Source organism: Papilio polytes, unplaced genomic scaffold (genome assembly GCF_000836215.1).
Source record: "Papilio polytes unplaced genomic scaffold, Ppol_1.0 DF822845.1, whole genome shotgun sequence".
NCBI lineage: Eukaryota > Metazoa > Arthropoda > Insecta > Lepidoptera > Papilionidae > Papilio > Papilio polytes.
In genome coordinates, this window is record NW_013526359.1 from 4,614,415 (window position 1) to 4,640,249 (window position 25,835).

At 32.7% G+C, this 25,835-nt stretch overlaps 1 protein-coding gene across 2 annotated transcripts in view; it reads left to right on the forward strand.

Annotated features, from left to right (window-relative positions):
- LOC106105426 (ankyrin repeat and SAM domain-containing protein 1A-like) overlaps positions 1-25,292 on the forward strand; it is a 74,832-nt gene extending 49,540 nt beyond the window's left edge. For both annotated transcript variants that reach the window (XM_013285720.1, XM_013285721.1), the window contains exons 12-18: positions 15,865-16,136; positions 17,437-17,673; positions 18,507-18,890; positions 22,975-23,256; positions 23,414-23,572; positions 24,373-24,510; positions 24,798-25,292. In XM_013285720.1, coding sequence (XP_013141174.1) covers positions 15,865-16,136; positions 17,437-17,673; positions 18,507-18,890; positions 22,975-23,256; positions 23,414-23,572; positions 24,373-24,510; positions 24,798-25,124 — 1,799 coding nt within the window. In that variant the 3' untranslated portion in view covers positions 25,125-25,292. The remainder of the gene's footprint in view (positions 1-15,864; positions 16,137-17,436; positions 17,674-18,506; positions 18,891-22,974; positions 23,257-23,413; positions 23,573-24,372; positions 24,511-24,797) is intronic.
- Positions 25,293-25,835: the final 543 nt, after the last annotated feature.

The following is a 25,835-nucleotide window of genomic DNA, read 5'->3' on the forward strand; positions in this document are numbered from 1 at the left end:
TTGTGCGCGTCTCGAACACTGCACATCAATTAAACCCTGCATTTATTCAGGTTGCAGTATGCAAACATTTCCTGTCCCACTTTACACTGCCTGTAATCCTATATGATTTGTTAGAAAGTAGAATGCTTGAAGAATAAAGGATCACCTTTTTATAGCGACTGTTACTTTTGCAGTAACACAGATCCGATCATAACTGTTGTGTTATTTTTAAGACGTAGTGAAGTCGAAAAAAAAGAAGAAGTGAAAAACAGTTAAGTAAATTAACAATACAGAAAGACATAGACCTAAGTTTTTTTTTGCATTCCTAACATATGTATGAAACTTATACAAAAGTTATTCTTACAACTCTGACATCTATAAATAGACAGGCTATAAACTGCGATTGTGTCTATTTGATTTTCGGCATTGTCCAACAACAACAGTCGTGGTGAAGTTTCGATACAAACTAATATTGTTAGACTTAATTGTTACTAACATCAAGAGATGCATTTATGTCGGAACAAAGTAAATGCTATCAACAACGTTCGCCTGTCCATTTCTACAGATCACATACAAGCACAATATCTGTAACTTTCTATAAATTATTACATTACCGTAAATAGAGGAATGGTTCGCCACGCTTTAGAAACACCGGCGTATAATCGGTCTCGGGTCAAGCGATTATTATAGGTTAAATTCAAACCGAAGAGCGTTACCACGGGAAAGCTTCGCGCAACAGAATATTCTCGCCGTAATGCAAATCGAATTATTGTGATGGTCAGTTAATTTAATAGTGAAAGTTTTCATCGTTATTGTAGCTTGCGATATTGCAAAATTACTTCGCTCTAGGCTAAATTGGATAATCTTTCCGAATTGAATTTCGGTCACTAATAACATTAAGTACATTTTCTACAAGAAATAGAAACGTAATTCAAGAGGCGCGTTTTGCTAATCTAGAAATAATCCTAATAAATATTTAATATTGAATTTTTTATGGTAATAAACATGCTACAATACATATTCGAAAGGTTATTTCAAAACAATGTTATTCTAATTTTTACTTTTAATATGGCTACCATAACCTTATCCCGTTAAAAGGTCCTGACCAATTAACCATACGTAACGGAGCAGGCGCTCTCGTGACACTTTTGTTCTTATTGTCTTTGCTGGACTCTTAAAAAAAAGATGTTATCGCTCTTAAGTTTCGTGCATGCTGTGAACATTACCAATTTATCAACTATCTTTCATCCGCGACTTCATCCACGTGAAATTTAAAAAAAAAAACAAAAGTAAGGCTATATATTCTTATAAACCATCTTCTACATACCAAATTTCATCGAGATCTGTTCAGCCGTTTACACTACAAACTAACGAACAACCATCCATTTAAACTTTTGCATTTAATATTAGTTGCTACCTTATAAAGTCTCCTAAGAAAAATTTAACTATTCATGTCAGTCCGGTGTGTGGTCTTTTTAAGAAATAACTGTTAGTTTTACCTGTTTGAAAAACGTTAGTAGGAACGCCTTCGAATATTGAAGAGTGAAATTCTGACACATCATGTTTTTCTAACAGTTATGGATATTGTAGTGGATTAGAGTGGTTTTCACTTGACTTGTCTGTGAGAGTAGTTTACTCTTGAATTAAGAAGTTAAATAAGAGACAAGAAAACGACTTGGATTTATTTTCATCCAAACTTCACACCAAACATTGTTACAATAATTCCATACTTAGTATTACTTACTTTTTTTATAATTAAAATTTTATGTATTGTTACACTTTATGAGAATGTTACCTGAATCTATATAAGGATATTTATTTTGACGAATTTAAACTTGATTCTGATAAAACCATTATAGTACTGTGCGTGACTTTTCAAAGAAAGGTACACAAAAAGAGACAAACGTTATAATTTTGAATGTGATCATTAACATATTGTCCGTATTTAAACATCTCGAGACACAATGGTCGTTTTATAGTGATTTATGCGAAGATAAGCGCTGTAACGGTCACAAAAAAATGGCCGCTCGAACACGTGTCGAGCGCACCCAAATTTTAGTATCACACGTCTGGGTTTTATTATGTTTGTCCTTGCTACGATTAATTTCATTTTGTCACAATATTTCTAGCTTTGATTTTTTGTAATACTAATTATTTTGTCAACACATTGCTCCGAAATCTGTGATAAGACAAGTTCTTCTAATCGAGTGTCGTCTTCTATCTTTATTCCACATTGAAACAATCTGGTTCCATCTAATAAGCTTTTAAATGTTTCTAAAGTTGACATAACGAACAAATTCGGTTTCTATTTTGGTATTAAATATATCAACATTCTTTCGATCAGTGTTTAGTTCCTTAGACATAATACACGGTATGTGGAATTCGAACGAATTTCAAATTAGACAAATTCCTTTACTAAGTTAAGAATAGTTAAAGCTTGTTGAATTTAGCAATCGTTTATTTTGGTATCGGAGGGGTAATATTCTAAAGGTAAACTGTCTTGTGGGGAAATGTGGGGATTGTGATTCACTTACTAAAATTCCCTCAGTGGTCATCCTTAAGTGAGACTATGAGGGTAACGGAATCTACAAAAGCACGTACCACCATCTGCTAAGCTTCTGAACGACCCTGGAGTGCATGTAATGGGAATTATATCAAGTAGATTTACTATAATACGTTAAAACATAATTCTCGTTAGTTAAAGAATACCTAGTTGTTATTACGAATTGCAATTGGCTAGTGAACGAATAAGAACAGTTTCTAGTCTCCCATTTATATAGCTACTAGCTGTTTGTGTTTGCGTTTGAGAAATTTAAACTAAAGCCTATGTTACTTAGCGATAACGTTGCATACCTTATCAAATGGTGAAAGGTTTTTTGAAATCGACCCAGTGGTTTTTGAGTTATTTCAATTCATACAAAAATCCAAAATAGAAATCTTTCCTATTTGTAACATTAGTATAGATATAAATTAGCTACTCAGTAATTTCCTAATACAAGTGTGGCTGTAAGGGAGTAGCCACATCCGATACTTGAGCTTGGTTACTGAACAAATAATTAAACCGCGACTTAACGACGGCTAAACACAAAAGGAATCGTTTAAAATTTATGTCCCACAAAACGTTCGAGAAAAAACAAGCAAAGTTTACGGTTACCCAAAAATGCATTTGTGAACGTATACTTCCAACTTTGTTTTGATTTACATTGCTGGTTTTGATTCACACCGATTGAATTGGCGTAAACAAAAGCGGTAATCGATATTAAATGCTCCCAAAGCAGATGTTTACATGAAGGTAGAGTCATATAATTTCGTCTAAGATGTGAGAAAATGAGTTTCTGACGAATTGAATTGGAGAAAAATACGACATGCGTAAAATTTATGTTTACTTCTAAAGTTATAGTCGCAGATGTAATATCAATGCCAGATGTTTCGTTTCACATAAAATAAACGACCTTCTCTTCTAAATCTATCTGTTGACTGATGCGTGTGTTTAACACAAATGTTTAGGTAACGCGGTTAATTTTTTTAACTGTAACTCTTAAACCACAAAAAAGATTTGTAAATAGTATTTAATGTTTTACTTTTTTACTATTATGCAAAGAAAAAAATCGTAACTGATCTTATTTCATCTCTCCGTTTGCATTTCTTGATTTAATTTTTTTAACTCTGATAATTAGGTTGTTTTTGGAATAACAATATAGTATTGAATACAGTTGTCTTCGAGTCTTCATGCCAAAATCCATTCCGACCTTGAACGTGACAAAATGCGAAGATTTAAAAGTTTAAAAACTTTTAAATTTAGAACGTCGTTTCCCCGCGCCACACTAGCGGCCGGTTTAAATTTAGAACCCGTTCTATTCCCGAACACTGAACTCCGGGACGATGGCTTCTTATTGTTTTTGCCAGCGATCCCGCCACTAACACTTTATTAGGAACCTTGGGAATGTTCAATTCAAACCCATATTTCTAGTTCATTCTACTTAAAAAAATAAGGAAATTATTACTAAGTTTGCCACTATTACTTTACAAAAAAGTAACGTTCAAATAAACTTAGAAAACATTATGAAGTTGGTATATTATTTTAATATTTTCCTGTTTTAAACTTTTCTATTATAACTCATACTGCATTTAAATTGGCATTTTCTTGTTGTTTTAACATAGCTCTCCAGTATGCTAAATGAGCGCATTCTAAGTTGGATACAATCCAACTTCCTTGCTTAAATTGCTAGTGATAGTCATCAGATAACTGGATTATTAGTATTAATAAAACGACTAATAGTGGAAAACTACTAATAATAGACCTGAATGTATGAATTCAGTGGCGTTTAGTCTATGCTATCTACTCGTATATCTACTGAAAATTTTATAAAGAGGAAAGATTTGTATTTATGGATTTTTGTATTGGAATAACTAATAAACTACTGGATCAATATAAAAAATTCTTGCACCATTAAAAAGCTATGTTATAAGTAAAATAGGCTGATATTTACTATGTTTTTTTAATTTCCCGCGAGCGAAGTCGCGAGCAAAAGCTAGTAAATAATATCGAGATCTCACTTTGTACTAATAACATCGTAATAACTTAAGCTAGTAAATATTTCTCACAAAAAACTTTGTAACATGTTTTTGTGTCTTCATAATAGGTATTTTATCATTGTTACTTAGTGTTCACTGACAGGGATCGTAACATAATAAATAACTTAACATAATTAGCTAATATATTACATAAACAATTGTATTGTGACATCGCGACGCGATTAAGATGGATAGTCCATTGTTCTTTGGCTATCTTTGATGTTTATGGTCAATGTTGCTCAAACCACTTTCATCTATAATTTGTTATAACCTAAGAGTACGAAGAATGATCGATTGTTTAACTATACCTATGGTTGCTTGTCTGAATTAAAAAATTAAAACCGTATACTAAGGCTATTACATTTTTAATAAAGGTTTTCGTGAATAAATTGCGAGTTAACTGCAACAGACGTACTTAAAAGGATTAATTCTAAAATATCCTTTAAGTGTGTATTTGTTTTACTAAATTATTTAGTGACCAAAACGTTTTTGAGTATGGTAGTTAAACTCCAAATCTTCCTACTTACCTATGATGTAATATTTGATTTTTAAATTTTGTTTTTCTAAAGGTTCCAAATATAAATTTTGTAAGTGCAAAATGAGTGCAAGTGAACTGTGAGTGTTAGTGTAAAGCGATGATGCGAAGTGTTCCCCAGTAAGTCGTGTGCGGCCCAAACATTCCGGACTACGCGGCAACGGAGGGCCAGATGGGTATGATCTTTTTATAATCTCTTGTATATTTTGATAAGCGCTTGTGGGAACCACTTTTTAACCGACATTATCTTTTGTATACATTTTAGAATGAAACATTAATAGATGTATTTTTAGAAAAAGAAATGCTAAATTAGGTGACTTAACTGTGAACTTTTTAGTCAAAAAAGTTTTTAAAATATGCATATATTGATCTGATAAAATAAATACTAATACGTGTAACATCTGTATTTATTAGTATAAACTAAACCGTATTTATCTCAGATTTCTTAAGTAAAGAAACCATTTGCTGCACAATAAATGTGATCTTAAAATATTGATTGCAGTGTGTCGTGAAATTTATTATAGTATTGTCTACTCTGACAAATTTATACTAATTTTCCATAAAAATATGTTTTAAATAACATCGCAAAACGTTTTTATTTAAATAAATCTTTATTGTTTTTTTAGGTCACAATTTATTTTCGTGGTTATTGTCAAACCAGTAGCTTTTAAACTTAACGTAAATAATACTTTGTTGCTTTGGTATTAAAGTTCAAAATAGAATGTCTGTTGTAGAAACACTTTGTATTATCATTCATTTTGATCTGGCGTAGGGACGAAAACGGAATATATATTTTTTTGTCTTCACTTTCTTTATGAATGTGTTTTTGTAACATGTCCTTTTACGAAACAATGCAATTACAATGAATTGAAATCCCGGACAAGTCCTCGGTTTTATTTAATTCATTACTCGTCATTGTTAACATCTCCTTTGTCTACGGTTTTGTGACAAAAAACAATAAAACTTAATCTTATTGTATGGTATGGTACACATATTAAAGACTTCTTAATTCCATAAGGAAAATAGTGAAACAATTACTATTGTTATGTCTTCCGTAGAAATAATGTAAGAGCGGTATAATTTTCTAAATGAACATTGGATTTATCCCTGCATTTCGCATAAATCTAACAAAAAATATGTTAACATCAGAAATTGATTAAACAGGAATTGAATAAAAACTAAGTTCTCTTATAAACCCTATCAGTGTATCATACACCAAATATCTTCTGACAATATATTTGACCTAAAGTCTCAAAACCTATTTTTATTATTAGCTTTCCTTCGTGTTAAATAAAAAAAAAAACTAAGTACCCTGCCAAATTTCATTGAAATCTGTTCAGCAGTTTAGGCTACAAACTTTTAACAAACATCCACCTATCCATCTAATTTTTCGCGTTATAGTATTAGTAACATTACACTAAACGCTGTCACGTCGAGGAAAATCGCTAGTATATGAGTAATTAAGCGTTGCCAACGTAAAGCCACCTTATTTCCGGTGTATTCGAAATTCAAAAACCGGAAGGAGGGTCGTACCTGTAACTTCCGGTGCATTATTGCATTTGTTCTTCCTCCATTCAATAAGTGTTCAATGGGTTTTGAGCTTTTATGGGTTTTTGTTAAATAAATGTTACTACTATTTTACTCATATACATAAAGTTACCTAATAATATTACTATAATCGAGTAAAATTCAAATGTTATATAATTCTATTATGTGTTAATTAATTTATTTGTACATTGTAGTTACATAGTTTGTGTTAACTTTGACGTGAATGAAAAAATGTTGGAATTTTTATTATAACTGCGGCAATAAGGTCATAAAATTTAGAGACTATGCTTATGGTTATGGTTGATGTTGCTATAATACAAAAGGTAAGGCCCTTCTAACAGCGTTTATAGTTAATATAAGTTTTACGCGCATTTACGTCTTCTGTATGTCAAAAAATAGCATATTTTCATTTGGATAAAATGCGGTTTGTTATAAAACAACAAAGTAACTTCGAAATATAGCTTCTTATAAAATAGGATTATTATTTTACCCGTCTTTGAGATCCGTTCGAACGATTTTCCGCTTATGTTTATGTCGCCTGCAGTGTGACCATACAATTTTGTGTACACTCATTAGCACGTTATCTCTACAAGTAGGTCGTTATGACATTCTAACATTGTGTACACTCGTAACAATATATGCATACTGTTTATGTAACAATTCTTATTTGGCCTTTGTAAACAATATAGATAAGAGTGTTAATATTTTTGAGTTTCATTCACATAAATATTTTCACATTCATTCACTCTTTCATTCATTCATTGTAACGTGTTGCAGGAATATTATTTTATTTCGTCAATATATTTTTTTCGATACATACTATAAACAATCAATTCAATTATAATTACAAAAATGTTAAAAATAATTCCCATGTCTTTAATAAAAAATATTTTTACCAAATAAAGGCAACCGTAGAACCTGACCGGCGTTTATCGCCAGGTAATAAATATTACATGAATTGCTAGACGAAGTTAGCGAATAAAGCTAGTGCAAGGTTAGCAGGTGCTTCAGACCGCGTACAACGACATCGCCGCACGACTCCATTGTTCCACGACACGGCAATATTAATCCAAACAAATGACGTATGCAGTGCTTGTATTGAAACTTGGTGTACACGACTTGCGATCAATGAACGCACTAAAGTAAATTTTTTGTCAATAAACGAATAGGATAGGATATAATTAAATGCTTTGTTCAAGCAAAATAATTGAGGCACCAACCAAATAGCTGGCTTCATAGTAGTTTAAATGTTTTTTTAATCAATCCCTTAGTGCATGTACACTTCTTACTCTAAACATTAAGAGACGCACTTAATGTAAATTAAGTGTGCGGCCATTAATTTTACTCTCAGTATAATGTACTAAACAATGAAAACGCGCTCTTATAATGTCATCGAACCTTCTTTGTCCACCGTTTATGGCGGCCGTAATTTAACTGCTCACGTCTGGAGCTTACCCGGGAACAGCTATGGTGTAACCTATATCAGTTTATCCCTTTCCAGAACAATTGTTACGCAACTAGTTTACCGTGAGTTTGGACTACCGAAACACCTGCACAAATATGTAGTCGTCTCACTCATTCTCTTTAAAAATAGTTCATCATCATCTACTTGTCCTTATCACACTCGTGTAGGGTCACCACACCAAGATTTCGTTTTCCGGATCGATTTATCATCTTCATTATTATTTTAATCATGTCTCTAAAATAGATATAATGAGGCTTAAAAGGCGAATTTTACAATTTTTGATAATATAATAATTAACTTTACGATAAGATTTATTGCATAGGCCATAGCAAACTTATATTTCTCAGCCACTATTTGAATATTAATATTATTATAATTTGTCATTATAATACTTCATCAAAATTATGAAGAAAATCAACGAACTCCGACCTTCTAATAAAGTTTACGACTCTTGACATTTTAAAATCGTTAAAGAAACCTTGATTCATAATTTTCGTCAACAAAAACTTATAATCGTTGTAATCGTGTTGCAATTTTAAAAACGATTTTTATAAACTGGAAACGGAAAACAGTGATTAAGTGGAATTAAATACGTGATAAAAACAGTACGACAAATAAATGAGATACCATTTAATTTGTTGTACACTTACTGCCAAAAATGTTGACACGAAAAATGTTTTTATTTTTCTGGTTCAATACAGTATTATTAAAAATAGTCACGTACTACTTTCAAATTGTTTCTTGTAATTTTAGTGATTAATAAATATTATTTAGTCATTTGCCAATAGAGTATTACCGCAAAAATTAATAACTTAAAGACATTTTCAAATGTTTTTTCGTATAAAATTCTTCTATGTTCGCAGTTTATTTAAAACGCGGAAACTGGAAACGAGCGTTAACTATAACAAGGTTGTATTCGCTTAAAGAATCGAGAGTTGTTATCAAATATTTAGCAGTTTTACATCGCGGTGAGTAATCTGTGACTCAGTGTGTTCCACTGAATCACCGCTTACTGATTCTGGTCTATTCATGCAGACAGCGAGACGGTTGAGATAAGTTAAACCATATAAAAGTTTGTACACGAGGAAATCGGTTCCATATGCTGCACGTTGTATCAGTGTAAGGTTGTCAAAACACACCAAAATGTACCAATATAAATTGCAAACTGTACAAAGTTAAAAACATTTATAGTAAGAACAGTTACCTTTAGGCGTGCAATATAATGATTACAGAGACAGCGATATAAAAATTTGGTAACGTCTTTTAATAATAATGCAGCTAAAACTAAATCTTATTAACAAGCTATTAAGTCATGCTATTTTAAAAGTCCTAAACATTTTGGGACAGTCATTGAAGGAAAACCGTGGACATAAAATCATTGCTCAACACTCTTACTCGGAAGGTATACACGTCGCCAGATTTATCGATAACTCTATCAGCTGTTTTTTGAACGCTTACAATACTTACATATCTATTGCGTAAGGCCCTTTGTACACAAGCAAACATAAATTTTCGAGACTAATATCGTATTCTTTCGACAAAGAATTGCGTAGCGCACGGCCAGTACATACAATGTACCGTCGACGCGAGTCGTGTATTTGCACTCTACAGGTATAGAGAACAGTCATTTTTAAAATGTCAATTGAATAGATTTGTTCTCCCATTTTAAAAATGCATCAAGTAACGAGCGACTGGTGTAGCGATAAATAAACAAAATGTCGGCGACCCGAGCGTGTGTAGGAATAGCCATAAAACCGTTATATTTTAGTAATTAATTAATTTGAAAAAAAAAAATTGTGAAGTCCTATTCAAGAGTGTTGTATAGCCCATTTATTCACATAAACTATATAAAATTAAAACACCAATTAAAAATCAAAGCAACAAAATGTTTTATAAACTCCGATGGTAATAATTTCACTACTTTAAAAATATCACGTAAACCACAAACATCTGGGTCGAGCTTTTTTCAGAAAAAGTCATCTCCACACAACCGCTATCGTATATCAACTATTTTAACGTGATATCTTAATTTCCTTGTTATAATAAAAGAAAATTAGACCTTCTTGTTTACGATAGAGAATGCAAATTTCGTTAACACCTTTCAGAAATGTTAACTTTATATCGTAACAAATTGTGACGTTTTTAAAAAATGTAGATAGTAGTTTCGACCTGCTTTAAGTTTATTAGGGTAGTTTTTTTTAAATTGTATAATAGAGGATCTCTGACGCATGGTTTATATATTTTATATTTAGTATTAGTCATACACTTGTAAAATATTCAAACGTTTTAGACGAGTTTTGTATTTGGTATCATCGCTATTATCAAATTGAAAAATAATACTTGATAACTTTACATCTTGAAAAGTCGATAGTATACATTTTCTCCATTAAAATGCTAGTATAAAAATAAACTTAAACACGGTGTATCTTCAACCATGTATGGTATCCACGGTGCGGGTTCCGAGAACATTGACAGAGGTCCGGGCGACATTGACCTTGCGTCTCCGTCGTCAGATCGAATGTGGTCTGTTTACTATGATTGCGTCAATACGCATTTACATTTGCGGATTGGCGATGCTGTTTGCCGAATTGAGTAAAGAGGAAAATACTTCATTATTTGTAGAACTCGTTTTGGAGACATTATTGTGTTGTCTTGAAAGGCTTGTGCTTTTTTATTTTTTTTAAAGTAATCTTCCATTAGGCGTTAATATTTATTTATAAATATTTGTTCGTATAATCAAAACGTGAAGTGCTTCAAATGCTCTGTTTTATACGGATATTCCAATCTATTACACTTCTAAGTAAACTCATGAAGTCATTTCCTTTCCTAATACAGTATTAAGTAATTAACAAAGTTTAATTTAAAAGTAGATGAGCTAAGTTACTTTGATCTACAATCTGTCAGTACGTATTTAGGTCATAATAATAACTCTTACTTAGAAGATGCATTAAGACTTGTTCCAACCAGTTGGGATTTACATATCAAACTGAACGCCGACTAGATGAAGTTATGGTAAACGTTAAACACCGCAGTAGATTTATTAGTCTTGTTTATGGCTCTCACGGATATTACGTGCTCTAAGTATTTGATGGTCAATGTTCTGTAATGAAGCATAATGGTAAAAGCGTTAAATTTCCGGTCATAATGAGGATTAAAAAACTCTTTTAGTCGATCCGTTCTTCGAAATCGAGTATTCCAATAGGGTTTGGTGAAGTGTTGTTTGTGTTTTTATATGATTGTTAAATTGCTTTTAATATTGCTTTTTAAATTAAGTTATTTGTTTCTAAATTAGTAGTAGTAGTAGGGGCTACGGTTTCCGCAACTCCACGACTAGCGCGTATTTTGCGTGAGTTTCTAAATTATAAAATTAGCGTTTGTCCAAGTGGCAAAAAAGGGTCTTGAAATTTTAACGTTCCTAATTTTTGCAATTACACCAAAATGATAAGGGACAAACGACGTAAACTTGAAAATGACAGCGTTTCTTATCTTTACAACCTTGTAAGCTATCTCTTATCAACTGTCCGAACAATAAGAATGCATTCTTTTATTTAGTTACCCACTTAGTCGTTGTGTATCCTCGGTCAGAAGCAATCGTCTCGTTCCCCAATTTCCGTCGCGTCGAAAGCCTCGTGTCAATTGTCTTCATGACTAAATTGATGCAGTCTAATAAATTGTCCGACGAAATGTGACGTTCACCGCCTTATCAATATTACTTCACTTTGCAATTCGCTTTGCCAGTTGTTGCGCGTACGCCTAATCGAGTGTTCGTATTTTGTTCGTCTCCAACTTTTATTTAATCTTTAATATCTTAAAGTTCATTTCTATTTTGTTGAACTGATGTATATCGTGTAGTATCTGTATTGTTTAGTGATGTTTTGTTTATCGATTTGATATATCGATACGAAATGTGTGAATAAAAATTGTAAATTACGTGTATGGTGTTTAGAAATAAGTGTGACTAATGTAGAGATGACGTCGATGAGGTTACTTCGTATGTTTTACGATCGACACACTGATGGGAAACTGTAAGTGACACATTCTCATATTTACACGTACTGTCTGTTTTGTAAAATTAAAAACTAAACGTTAACGTTTCCTTGCTTTTTTGTTTTGAGTCAGTTTTTTAGTCATAGAGTTTTATTCTGTTCCGGTTTACTCATATCGATGATTGTTCAATACATTTGTTAACTTTATCTTGTAATAAATCAAAAACACACAGATAATGTCAAATTGTAGTAGTTTCATGAATGAACCGACTCATTCTATAAGTGCCGTGATGAAATTATGAAATTTTCTTTCTTCCCTGATGTGAATATTTGACATAAGATATCTTTTCTTTCTTGTTTCTGAATACGATATTTAATGATCCAATTACAAATGACGTATCATGTCTCAGTGTACAAGTACTTTTAAATGATTCGTTTAATCTAATACTGCGTAGTTTTATGTCGTTATTTCCCACACTCGTACAATTTACTCGAATACTATAAAAATGTTTCAGTAGTTTATATGATGATTATTCAAAGAAATTATTAATTAAGTTATAAATACGTTTATTTTCATAATTAATGTTTTGATCTAATCTTTATTAGAAAGATAAAAAGCAAACATTGTTACACCCCTTCGTGGAATTAAAACCACTAAATTTACTAAAGTTATCATGTAAAAATTTGCTACCATATGTGACCTAAAAAGATGAGCTCTATCTTTTTAGGTTATAAATTTCCATATTAACTGTTTACGGTTTGGGCAGCGGGCATTTCGATATCAAAATCGCGGACGACCGCTATCTCACAAACGGCTGTACACATTTTGACAGAACTTAGACGAGAAGGTAGCTAAAAGGATTTCGGACAACTTTTCTTTTATTGCAACTGTTTCTGTTAGATTTTCTTTTGCCATCTTGTATTGTAAAGTGTTATTCATATTGTTCAGTAATACTATACCTTAAGGTATCTTTTATCGTAGTATCAGATGAAGGAACATCACTAACTTGTCGTGATGCCCACAATGCACTATTGTTTCCAACACCATTGTTTACGGTAGCAACTACTGTCTGTTAATAATAGAAAAAGAAATTTAAACTCTATTCATATTACAATAAAGTCTAAAGTATACTTATCGTTCAAAATGCAGCTGCACTTTATGTTAAACGATGTCGACATTTGGGTGTATTAAATTTTTTTTCCTGTTACAAAGTTTCTTATTTTGTATCTATTTGTGTTGGGAATACAAAGAGCCCGTATAAGAGGTTGTTTAAAATGTGTTGCAATAACTCATACATTTTATGTCAAACTAGCTGTTCCCGTGCGGCTTCATCCGCGTGTAATTATAATTTTTTTTATTGTTTACATTTTTCAACTTCTTAATATCAAATTTCAAAATTATCGTTACCATAATAACCTTGCTTCCTTAATATTGGCAGCTTGTAGTTTATGGTACCTTTCCCACAAGAAAGTGTTTTATCAATTTATTTATACCCTAAATTTAATAGCGTGAAAATAAAAAGCCTAAAGCGTGTCGTAAGTGAATGACTTTTTATTAAAGAAAGAAACATTAAAAAATATGCTGTGATTGCTGATAACCTACGCCACAAATTAGTGTGTTTACGCTTTATTATATTAGTATAGACTAGCTTTTGCTCGCGACTTCGCCCGCTCGGAATTTAAAAAAACTCAGGAAGTCGCCAAACCTTCTAATAAACATTACCAAAATAGAAACTTACGCATTTTTAATATTAGTAAGAAGTTAGTTGTTAGTCCTAAACTTGCACCAAAAAATTAACCTATTTAATCTTAAAATATCAGAGACAATTGGATGAAGATGTAAATTGTATCTTTTAGTATGAATCAAGATAAATTAAATAAAGAAATAAATATATTGTTTAAATTCTATTGAGAAACTGCACTCGGTGATGTTAATGGTTACTTAAACGGTAGTGTGTCCACATAAAAAATTACGCAAAGCGTTGAAAGATTCTAAAATCTAACAGCTATTCTTCAAACTATAAAATGTTTAAAATCAACACTATAATACTTTCTTACGAGAACCGGAAAGCAACACCATTTGAACCAATTTGATGGTAATAAATGGAGCCGTGAACGCTCATTGTGCGTCGAAGATTGAACTATAAGAACAAATGGCGGCTCTTTACTATGCTAATAGAATTGATGATGACATCCTGTTATAAGGTCTCGAGTAACTTACATGGAGTGGTAGTAAGGAGATTTAAATATCTTTATATGTATACCATAACGTCTATTAGAGGCGTCGTCAGGGGCTTGTGAATGTAAAGTACTTCAAATAAGAATAATGGTAACTGCTCCCTCAGACCAATTCTAGTTCATCGGCTATCGACCCCTATGTCCATCATTATGTTTCAAGTTTTCGTGTTCTACGTAGTTAAATAGTGTCATAGAGGTTACTTTACCATTTAGAAATATGAATGGAAATTTTGTATGCCAATTCCTTTTTGTAATTTATATGGAACGCTAGAACTGAAGCGAAAACTAAATTAAAACCAAATTAATCAATATAAATATTATTTATGAGACAAAACTACTGGCGTCGTAACGATATGTGACTGACTGAGCGAAAAATGTCACACATTCCAGTGGTATAACTTTATATATCAAACGAATGCAATTCAATCCTTATTATAAAGGAATATAGCTTACTTTAGTGTAATTTATGATGGCAGTTAAGTCTTTATCTAACGGTTAAATCTGTTACAAAATTATATCTCAGCTTCCGATTGCGATATGCTATTTCAAACCGATGATCCAATGTTGGACGATATCAACAAGATCTCTAATTTAGCTGTCTACAATAAAACATTTTATACTATGATTATTAAATAGAAATAAACAAAACTGCTTAACAGAGGTATTAGTGATAAAATCACACATTTTGTTTGAATTTTATGTATCTCTAGATTTCTGACGACCATATGCAAAATCTGTAGAATTTAATTTGGGGTCTTTATAAATTTTGTTGTTCTAATTCGTGTATTTTGTGCTAATAAATTAGTTGTGAAATACAGATATAAATTTAATCTATCTTAATTCACTTGAACCTTGACACGGATGTTAGCAAACCCGTTTTCACTTTTCTTGAGATTCAGTTTTTTTCTCTAAACAACAGCGCACCAAATGTTTATAACGCGGAGCAATCATTTGCGTTCCGTTTCACTGACCTGAATTTTTAATGTTGCTTTTGTATATTACTCGTTTTTTGTTACTGTCCATTTATATTCTTATTTTTAAATTTAACATTTCATAGTTTTTTTTTTATATTGTAGCATTTGTTTTTAAAACACGTGTTTTTGGATTGTGTTGCAAGTCTTGTGTATTATCGTAGTTGTCGTTTTTCACATATGCGTATAATCAAACGTTAAGAACATAACACATTGGAATTATAAGTGACGGTTTTCACTGTCGACAAGGTTGCTGTTCTGGAAATGATAGCGTGTCAGGTTTCTGCAAATTGGTCTTACAATTACTACCTTAAGAGCGTTTTGCACCTGCGTTTATTTTTAAACCCTTCACCTGTTTGTTACTACCTGTAACTGCAAACATCTGCGAGAGCAAAACCTTTAATTATTACTGACATTTGTGAACATTTATTAATTCAAAAATATTACATTTTTATTTTTTTTTGATAGCCATTAATTTTTAATTTATTAAATAGTAAAAGTAAATCCTTTTTTCCTATTAGTCTTAATGAAATACTTTCTGAGATTAATGATTTTTCTTTGTTACAGGCCTCTTCAAAGGCTCGACTACAACTCTCGACGGCATCGGTCTTCGGCCGATGCCAGCCGAAAGACCGAAGACGTTGCGGAAACTGAAATCAGTGTACGACGCCTCTCCTACAGACCCGCCGACTATCACCAACACGAACTTAAGCAGCAATGGACAGGTGGACAGAAATATCAACGGCATGGAAGACGAAGTTAGAAGAAGAAGCAATACGACCAGTTCCACGCACAGCGGGGACAAGTCACTGTCAATACTCAGCCCCTTTGATGAACAGGTAACGTTGAACTATATGGTTCTTTTTTACACCGTTTCTTCTCATACTCTGGCGGTATTCAATTTCAACTAGAAATTTACCTCTTAAAAATCAGAAGGCTTTAGTTACTTTTTGTTGTAAGTTTTGTTTTGCAATTCTACGTAATATCGAAGTTAATTTAGAGAATTCGTTTTTGTAATCAATCAAGAACAAAGAAAGCCTTGGTTTTTGTTAGTTTCCTTTCGGTTTTCCTTGTTCATTTCGTCACTATTCGATGTATACACTTTTAGAATGTCCTATACATTTCAATGTTAAATTATTATTTTTTATCAAAACGAAAACTATGTTAATTGCTAAGCAAAAGCCAAGCATTAATCATAATTAAACTAGTCAATATTAATTAATATCGTAACAATATATCAAGAGTGATTAATTTACAAGCGCAATATTCTATTCGTAATGTCACGAGAAAAGTTCAGTTTAAATCTTGCACTGTTTGATTGTTGTGATTTATCTAATGACTGTTTCGATAATAAACTAAACAAAACAAATTAACCGACATAACAAACTAATATTATATCTTCAATCTAGCTTTACCTCTAAAAGGTTGACACAGTTGCATTCCCTTCTTACTAAACTAACAGCACAATCTATATTTTTTATCGATATTTCTAATATTACAACATAAGAACATCCCTATTTAGTACGATGCGAAATTCAAGGGTAGAGTGATAATGACACCCTGACATCAAAAAGTGAATGCATATTCAAATATGCTAATTGTCACGATAACCACAAGTTGTGGCTTTTGTAGACGTAACAAACACGAGTTTCGTAAAAGTAAGATCAAACATATTCGTTTAGAAATAATATAAAGGAAACTAGACATGTTTTTACGGATCCTTCTAAAGTGATTATACTTGTTATTATTGTAAAATAAAAGATAGATTTAACTTATTATTTTTTATGACAAACTAACTTCGATATAAATAGTTTTCAATTCTACATCGAGTCAAAAGATTAAAAAGACATCGTTATTACTTTTGCATGTTAAACCAAAATGTACATGTAAGGCAGGTGTTCAAATATCATAAAAAATCTGCAGATGTTTCAATACAAAATGCAGGTAAGCTGACGAGACGTTACTAACCACAACGCAGGTGGGACACGACAAGTTCATAGGCCTTTTAGGTAGATAGGATGGCTGGAGTTAAAAAAAATATGCGTAAATTTGCACAATTGATTTTATTTAATAAAAATCGTCTTTTTGTGTTGTAAATGAGCTCATTTGCTTAAATTAATACATTTGTTTCTTCAACAGGAGGAATGGGCGAAGATCTCCGAGATAATGGCGTCGTTCGGCAGTAAGCTGGTCCGGGAATCAGTCTTCGTGTCAGAATTGGAGCAGGAGTTCACATCACGCCTTGGCCTGAGCTGTTCTGAGTCAAGTCTCAGCCCTTCAGTGGCATCGAACCTTGGCTTCTGGCTCTCCAGTCTCGGCCTGCATGATTACGAACCACTCTTCTTGGAGAGCGGTTATGATGATATTGAATTTATTGTAAGTATTACGTTGTTCTGATACTTAAATTACTAATTTAAATCAACTCTCTTCTCTTAATAATTGTAATCATTTGATAGTTTATGCGTAGAATGTTTGGTTATCTATACTATTATAATGTAGAGGAAAGATTTGTATTTTTGTATGAATTGAAATAAATCAAAAACTACTGCTGATTTCTAAAATTCTTTCACAATTAGAAAGCTACGATTTCGCTGAGTAAGATAGGCTATTTTTTATAATTTTACGTAGACGAAGTCGCGACCAACACCTAGTTAGTAGTCTGATGTTATTTAGTCTAGTGTTCTAAATTCATTTGTTTAACACTATACTGACAGAAATTCAAGGCAAAAATAGTCACAAACTAGTTAGTGAATTAGCTTGTATAATACGTGCGAAGTGTTTTAATTGACATTGGTGTTATAAGCACATCTATGAACGGAAGAGGCTAAGGAAGTTTAATGGCAAATTAAATCGTTATGTCTACTTGTTTTGGCTATGAAGTATTCGTATACAGAACACGTTTGTCCACTTACGATGTCCTAAAACGATTAATTATATCACAATTATATTATACTTTTAGTGTTAATAATTAGTTCTTGCCAAGTTGTTAAGTGTATTTGTGTTAAAGCAACAAATGTCAAAGTTTATGAAAGATCTGTTTATGCGTATATTGTCATGAACTTGAGAAAATGTATTCTGTATAAGAAATCCAATTAAAATGTAAGATGCGTTGATTTCTAAAAGCTTTTAGATCTATAGAAAGTTTTTTTAGTAGATTAAAATACGTGCACCTTAATTTCAATGTGCCTAATTCAATAATTTGCTTCCAGAACGGCATACTCGACGAGAACGACCTCCGTGAAATGGGAATCGAAGAGAACGACAGACAGAAGATATTAGAATCATCAAAACAATTACCTCTTAAGATAACTGAAATAAGCAATAATCATAACAATAATAATATAAGTAAACACCAAAACGAAACAGTAGACGAATGGTTAAGGAATATTAATTTAGAACAATATAGTGATACGTTCAGAAAACATTTATATGTAGATATGGATAGGGTTAAGAGGATTTGGGAAGTGGAACTGACGGCTGTACTGGAAATACAGAAAGCGGGACATCGGAAGAGGATCCTGTGTTCTGTTTCTGGTGAACAGAATGGCCCTGTCAATAATATAGAAGATATAAATGCTGATCTCAGTACATTGGTAAGTAAAATTTTGTTTCTACCATACTTTTAGATCATTATCACCAGCTTGCACTATCTGTTCCTATCGATTGGCCTACCCTAAGTTAGGGTGACTACGACTAGACAAAGTCAAAGCACGCTGCCTAATGCGTGTTGGTTGACTTCACACAAATCTCTGAATTTCTTCGCCGATATGTGCAGGTTGCATCACGACGTTTTCCTTCACCGAAAGAACGTCGGGTAAATTATGTACATATGAAAATTCGAAAAATCGAAAATCACGTTAGTACGGCGGGATTCGAACCTAAGACCTGTAGATTACAAGTCAAGTGCTTAAACCACTGAGTCACCGACTCTCCTCACTTTAAGATACTCTATTGTAAAACAGAGACTAGAGAAATAGAGAGATGTATATTAAAAAATAATTAAAGCTCCATTCAAACGTATTTAGTACTTTTGACAATAGTAGTTTTAATAGATGTTTGTGAAAATTTATTAAAGTTTGTAGATTACTTTTGTTTAAAATTAAAATACCCATACAAGCACATTCAATACAAACTTCTAGGCATTCAATTTATTCATCCGTGCTGCAAATGACCTGAATACATTTACAAGTGTCATAACATCACATTAAGATGTAATGTTGATGTGCTCGATAGATATAAACACTTCTAGCAATTGTACAAATGATGTAATGCTTTGATCACATCAGACGTTTATTACTTGCTCGACCAGAGTTCGAGAAGAAAATGTTCCTTGTCACTTTTTTAAATTGTAGACTACGTGTCGTTAAAACACTTTATATAATAATTTTGCTTTTTCGACTTTGACTACATTTTTATCACTATTTATTGGTGAAAATTATACGACACTGCGTTCAGTAAAAAGTGCTTATAATAGAAAACTACGTCTAGGATCAGATTATTGCATTACGCTCGCTTATCACCTGAAATACTAATGTAGAAAAAGGCTAATGTAAAACCTTTTTGCCTTTTTTTATTCTTTGCGATGTTTGAATAGTAACAAGTCCAATTGCAGAATTATCATAAAATTGTAAACATATCATTGAAAACATATCGTATTATTAAATAACGCAAACGTATTTCGATTTGATAACATAGCACATATACGAACATCGTATGTAAGCTACTCAGTCGGAGTGGTATCATAACAATTTCCTCATTCAAATCGTATTAATTTTCAATTCGACGCGTCGTGGTAGGATATCCTTTTTACAGACATTTGATTGAGTACATCGTATACTGTCTCGATAGCTTTCTAAACGATTTCATTACAAACTATAGTAAATACATTTTTTTTTACTGATATAAATGCGTTTTTGTTTACATAATGTGATCGCATACCTTAAAAACAGTTGAAGCGATTTGAAATAAAATGCATAGGCTGTAATCTATAGACTAAAGTTGTTTATAATTAATTGAAAAAAAAAACCAGTCAGCTAAAGATAATGGTTTAATTAAAAAATATAGAATTCAAGCTTTATCAATTTTGATACAATTAATATTACTTATTGGTACTGCTTAATCATATGTTTAAAACGTATCGTCCATTATTCTCTTTGGAAAATATAAATAACAGTACAGGAATATTGACGGTGGAAACCCAGTATTGTGTTTGACGTCCTGTCAGTGCATACGCTAGCGGACGTAAAGGGGCAATTTTATTGCGCATCAATGGCATTGAATTAATATAAAGAGGATTTCCTTTATCAATATGGCTTTAATGCGTCGATCTGTCATACTACAGTTGTATCTATACTATTATATTAAAGCGTAAACACACACTTATTTGTTGTTTAAGATGTCAGCAATTCCAGCATACTTTTTAATATATTTTTTTCAATAAAAAACCCTACACTCACGTCACGCTTTATATATTATCACGCCATTTAACTTAGGGGTAAATATTTTGGATAAAAACCCTAATGTGGGAAAGAGACCATAAGTTGCTGCCAGCATCAAGGAAACAAGGTTGCCATGGTTTGTCATCATGTTATGTCATTTTGACATTTGCAATTGATAATTTGACACATGTAAACAACAAAATTAAATTTTCATAATTATATTATATTATATTATGAAGTCGCACAGGAACAGCTAGTGTCATTATATACACAGAGATGTTAATTGACCACTAAAGCGTCTCTTAGTGTACGTTATGTGAAGTTGCAGCCAAAAAGATTTTTAATAACTCCACCGCGGTAAAGTTGGCGACAAGATTAAAATGGCTAATCCCTATTAAATTGCTCATCTTAGTGTTAATTAGTATGACGCACGTGCGTGGGGGGTCGCCCGGCAACCCCCCACAGGTGTAATAATGTGCTACTAAAGTGAGATAAGTTGACGCCACAATTTAGGGGGTATTTAATAATTACAGTTATCGGTGTTGGAGCCTTTTAGTGATCACTCTAAAGCTGACGATATTTTCTACAACTTTTTTTATTTCGTATGTATTTAATACTTTACGAGATTGGAGCTTTAAAGTTGCGAAAATTTCAAAGTAAAGAGTACCTATACTTTTGTACAGTCAGCTGCATAAATATGTCTGCATTTACCAAGTGTCGGTTTTAGAAATATGTATGCGTGTGTCTGCATTGACTAGGATCGTGAATATGTTATTGACGGATATTTCATGTCATACATTTTTGACGCCAAACGCTTCTACAAGTTTTGTAAATGTTTACATATTGATACAGCTGACTGTACCACCGCAGTAGTTTATGAATTAAATATTAATTACAGAGCAGTGAAACCGTGATAAATAACTAATTAAATAACCAGTACATGAACTCAAATGCACAAGTAATTGTGAGTGCATGTAGGCACGGAGCGGGCGGAGTCTTTTTTTTTAATTTCACACGTCGCCAAACACGTATAGGTAATTAGTGCTCAATCCGCCGACCTATTCAGCGCTCGCCATTCATACGAGGAGTGAGGCACTCTCTAACCACGCGCCGTAGGATACGGGCACGAAACGCCACTAAAACTGCACCTACCCCCTCCCCCTACAACCCCTCACCCTCTTTAACCCCCCACATCAAGCATTCGCTATAAATATGTTAATAGGCAAAAATATTTCTAGGATTTTTTTTACAATCTCCCAAATGGAAAATGCCAAACGAAAATCTATGTTCGCGTGATTTGAAAGCTTTGGCGCGTACGGTTCGGTTTTGTGTTAGAAATATTAGATGATTATTTTTTGCAATCTCGTGATTGCCTCTCTTTAGTTAAAATTTACATAACTTTCAATAATATAACCAAATTTTTCACAGCCTTATAACAAGTTAAGATAACAGTGAGTTTGGTTGTTAAATTAAGTATCACGTAAATGCAAGCAATGACTTTTCATCTGTAAGAATTATGTCCTGAAACCAAATTTTTCATAGTTTACCTATTTTCTAGAATTTCGTCCATCTAGCAATTGATTCCTACTAATGTACATTCACGTTATTCAGATAAGTGAATCGTCTCCGAACCCTATTTGAGAGATATACGAAATGTAGTTTGCGATCCGAACTAGCGCTGGGGTCGTTCCCACCCTTCACCATTCAAATCCATCGCAACGTAACATTATTCCATTCACCAAAGCCTGAATACGTCTGTTGCCTTTTCTACTTTTTATTACCAGCAAATGACACTCGCAACAAATTAGATGGTTCACGATGTCAATTATATTGCTCTTGTCCCTTTTATTCTTTAGAGCCTTAATTAAAATTTCACGGTTGCGTGTTCGCCGCGTTTTTTGTTTGTGCATCATTACTTTTGTTTTACACTTGTGAAGTGTGAACTGTCACGCTTGCCGACTCTTCTATTATCATAAGCTCCGTCGAACACTGTCACAATTAGTTGCTACCACTTTTTCCAGGTGTCTATTTAGTTTTTGTTCACACTTTTCCCGTTTTGTTTTTCAACTCGTTTACTAATTATCTCCTTATCTACTGTCAGAAGGGCAATTTACTCGTTAAATTTTTGACGTATTTTAATTAATGCTTTACAATTGATGTTACTGGTTAGGGTAACAAAATAATACATTTATTTAATATTTACTATCGCAATGTACTCAAAAATATTCTTTGTCCACAGAAAAGTAATATACAGCAACTTAAAGAAGAAATTAAAGAGAAATTGCCTTCGGAAAATTTGAAACCTGTGCCGCCTCCTGTAGTTCCTAGCCTAGCGCCTCCTGGCGGGGAGACGTTGAAGCGTAGCAAGAAGAACAGGCCCGCGCCTCAGCCGCCTAGACCGTCGGATCTGGAGATCCGAGCGCCGTCGGAACTGCTAGTTGGTGTTCCGGGAGCGCTGAAAACGCAGTGGAAACATCAGCCATTTGTATTGGTCACAGGAGCTGTTACTTATGTAGCTAATGTGAGTATTAAATTTAGATTTGCGGATTTTTATATAAATTCTTTTGTAACAGAAAGTAATCAATTTTGACTAGTGAGGTGTTTTTCAGTTGTATTCCTTCTTTTGTTTTTTCCATTCTTCATGTATTTAAGTACAATTCAATTTTTTTTTAATCTAGTATCTGGGATCAACTGTAGTGAAGGAACTTCGTGGTACTGAATCAACAAAGAAGTCGATACAAAAACTCAAGAAGACTACTAAAGAGCCTCGGGATTCCCCAGACATCATACTGTCGATAAGCTACAGAGGCGTAAAATTCTTAAACACTATCACAAGGGTAAGTTTGTCCGTAAAATTGCAGTTGTTTTGAGATATGTTGTTTTTTTAATACTAGACAGAGCAACGCATAATAATTTTTCCTTACTTCAAATCGTACAAAGGCTTCAACGTGCTTGTTAAAAATAAAAGGCGAATTTTGTAGTTTTCTATCTGCGTTGACCCTCCAAGTATCACCAGTTATTTACTTCGAAACTCTTCCCATAAAAGGCTGTCCTCTTTGAGATGCAACCAAGCGCACGGAGGGCAAACCCCACCTTCGGGTCCCAGAGAGGGTCCACTAAACAAAAGCCCCGACGTTGCCCGCTTGATTTTTAATTATGGATCACTCTTCACACTTCACCGGACCTCGAATCTTGCCTTTGTATTTCTTGTAGATAAAAAATTGTATTTTTGTTATTTTTATGGATGGCTTCGATGTAAGGTCACTTCACGATTAGTTACATGGTTACACAGGATGAACGGGGATATTTTGTAAAATATCATCTTTTAGATCTTGTCTTTCCATTTTTACATTAACAATATTATTGTATTTTCTTTTGAATGCATAATTTTTGTAATCAAAATGTGGTTCTTATTTACTTTCTTTTATCTCTATTTAAATCTAAAAGATTTGAAGAGTATATAGATAAAAACTATTTGTTGTTCTATTTATCTTTTTTACAGTCCATTAAAAAAGGTCTTATCAGCAAATTCAATGCTTTAAACAAATGCTGTGCATAGCCACTTACGTTAGATTCAACTGATAGTAGTTAAGTTTCCATATCTTGTGATGATTAGTTATTGTTTTATTTGTTTTAGGAGTTAATCTGCGAGCACGAGATTCGTAATATCCACTGCGCGTGTCAAGACGCGGACGATCTGACGCACTTCGCCTACATCACCAAAGACCACGCCACACGCAGCCATTATTGCCACGTCTTCAGAGTCGCTACCATGGTCAGTTACCTTTATAACATTATTAACTGTTGCTCGTTACTTTGTCCACATGATGTTAAAAATTATAGCCTATGTTTCTCAGTGATAACATAGCTTTTTAATGGCGAAAGAAATTTTAAAATCGGCTCAGTAGTTTTTAGGTTATTTCAATACATACGGAAATACAAATCTTTCCTCTTTATAATATTAGTTTAGATTTAATATGGCTAAATGTAGCTTTCATTAAAATATCACAATATGTAAAAGCTAATTTCATGTTAAATTCATACCAATTTTATATATTTCAGGATCAAGCGACCGAAGTAATTTTAACACTAGGCGAGGCGTTCGAAGTTGCGTATCAAATGGCATTAAGAGAACAATCGAATCGCGCGAGAGTGACGCACTCTCTAACCAAAACACCAACACATGATGCTAATAAAGAGAAACTCAATTTGAACCACGGAAGGTCCCATTCTATTACAGAGATCAAGTTAAATGGTCACCAGTTAAAGATCGCTCCAATACCAGCTTCGTTGTCCAATGAAGATTTCCAAGCGTCCAGAACAGATGGTGCTAGAAGCCCAAGAACTCCTCTACTAAAAGCACCAATCGCTTCAACAGAAGAATTGTGAAAGCGAAAAGGTTTTCCATAGATTTTTGTAAGTTATTTTTACATCCATTTTCTTTTTCCCACGCACAGGTTACTGTGAGATTGAATGATGGATTTGAAAATATTTTCATATGAAAACTTTTGTATTTGCATTTTATATGAAAGATTCAATTGGGTAAACAATTTTTATTTATTGTTATTAGTAGAATGGATATTAGAATTAATTAGTAATAATTTTCAAATTTCATGTTAAATGCTAATTTCAACAAGAAATAAAAAATTAATAAGAAAATGACTTTTGGATGTCAAATCTAATAGAAGTCAAACTTTGTCTTCATGACATTTCCTTAATTGAGGCTATAATAAAATGTCAACAATTTAGACATAGGTCTTTCCGAACGTGAATTCTATTAATAAACGCATAAGGTTCAATTTTGAATGCCATTCCTATTTACTAAAAGTTCCCTTTCTATACTAGTGGATTAAAATTATCTAAAATGAATATATCCATAATGTATCCATTTGTAAAGGCCTAAAATTAAAATTGACGTATTCGGTTGACTAATTTTTGTCTTCCGAATTTTAATTATAAATAGTGAATGTTTAATGTGTTTTTGCAAACATACTACATTGCGTTATTAATATAGTAACCTACAAACGGTTATTAAAATAAACACGCAATGGAAAGCGTATTTACTCGTGTATTCGTATGCTTTTAAGACTATACAATTCT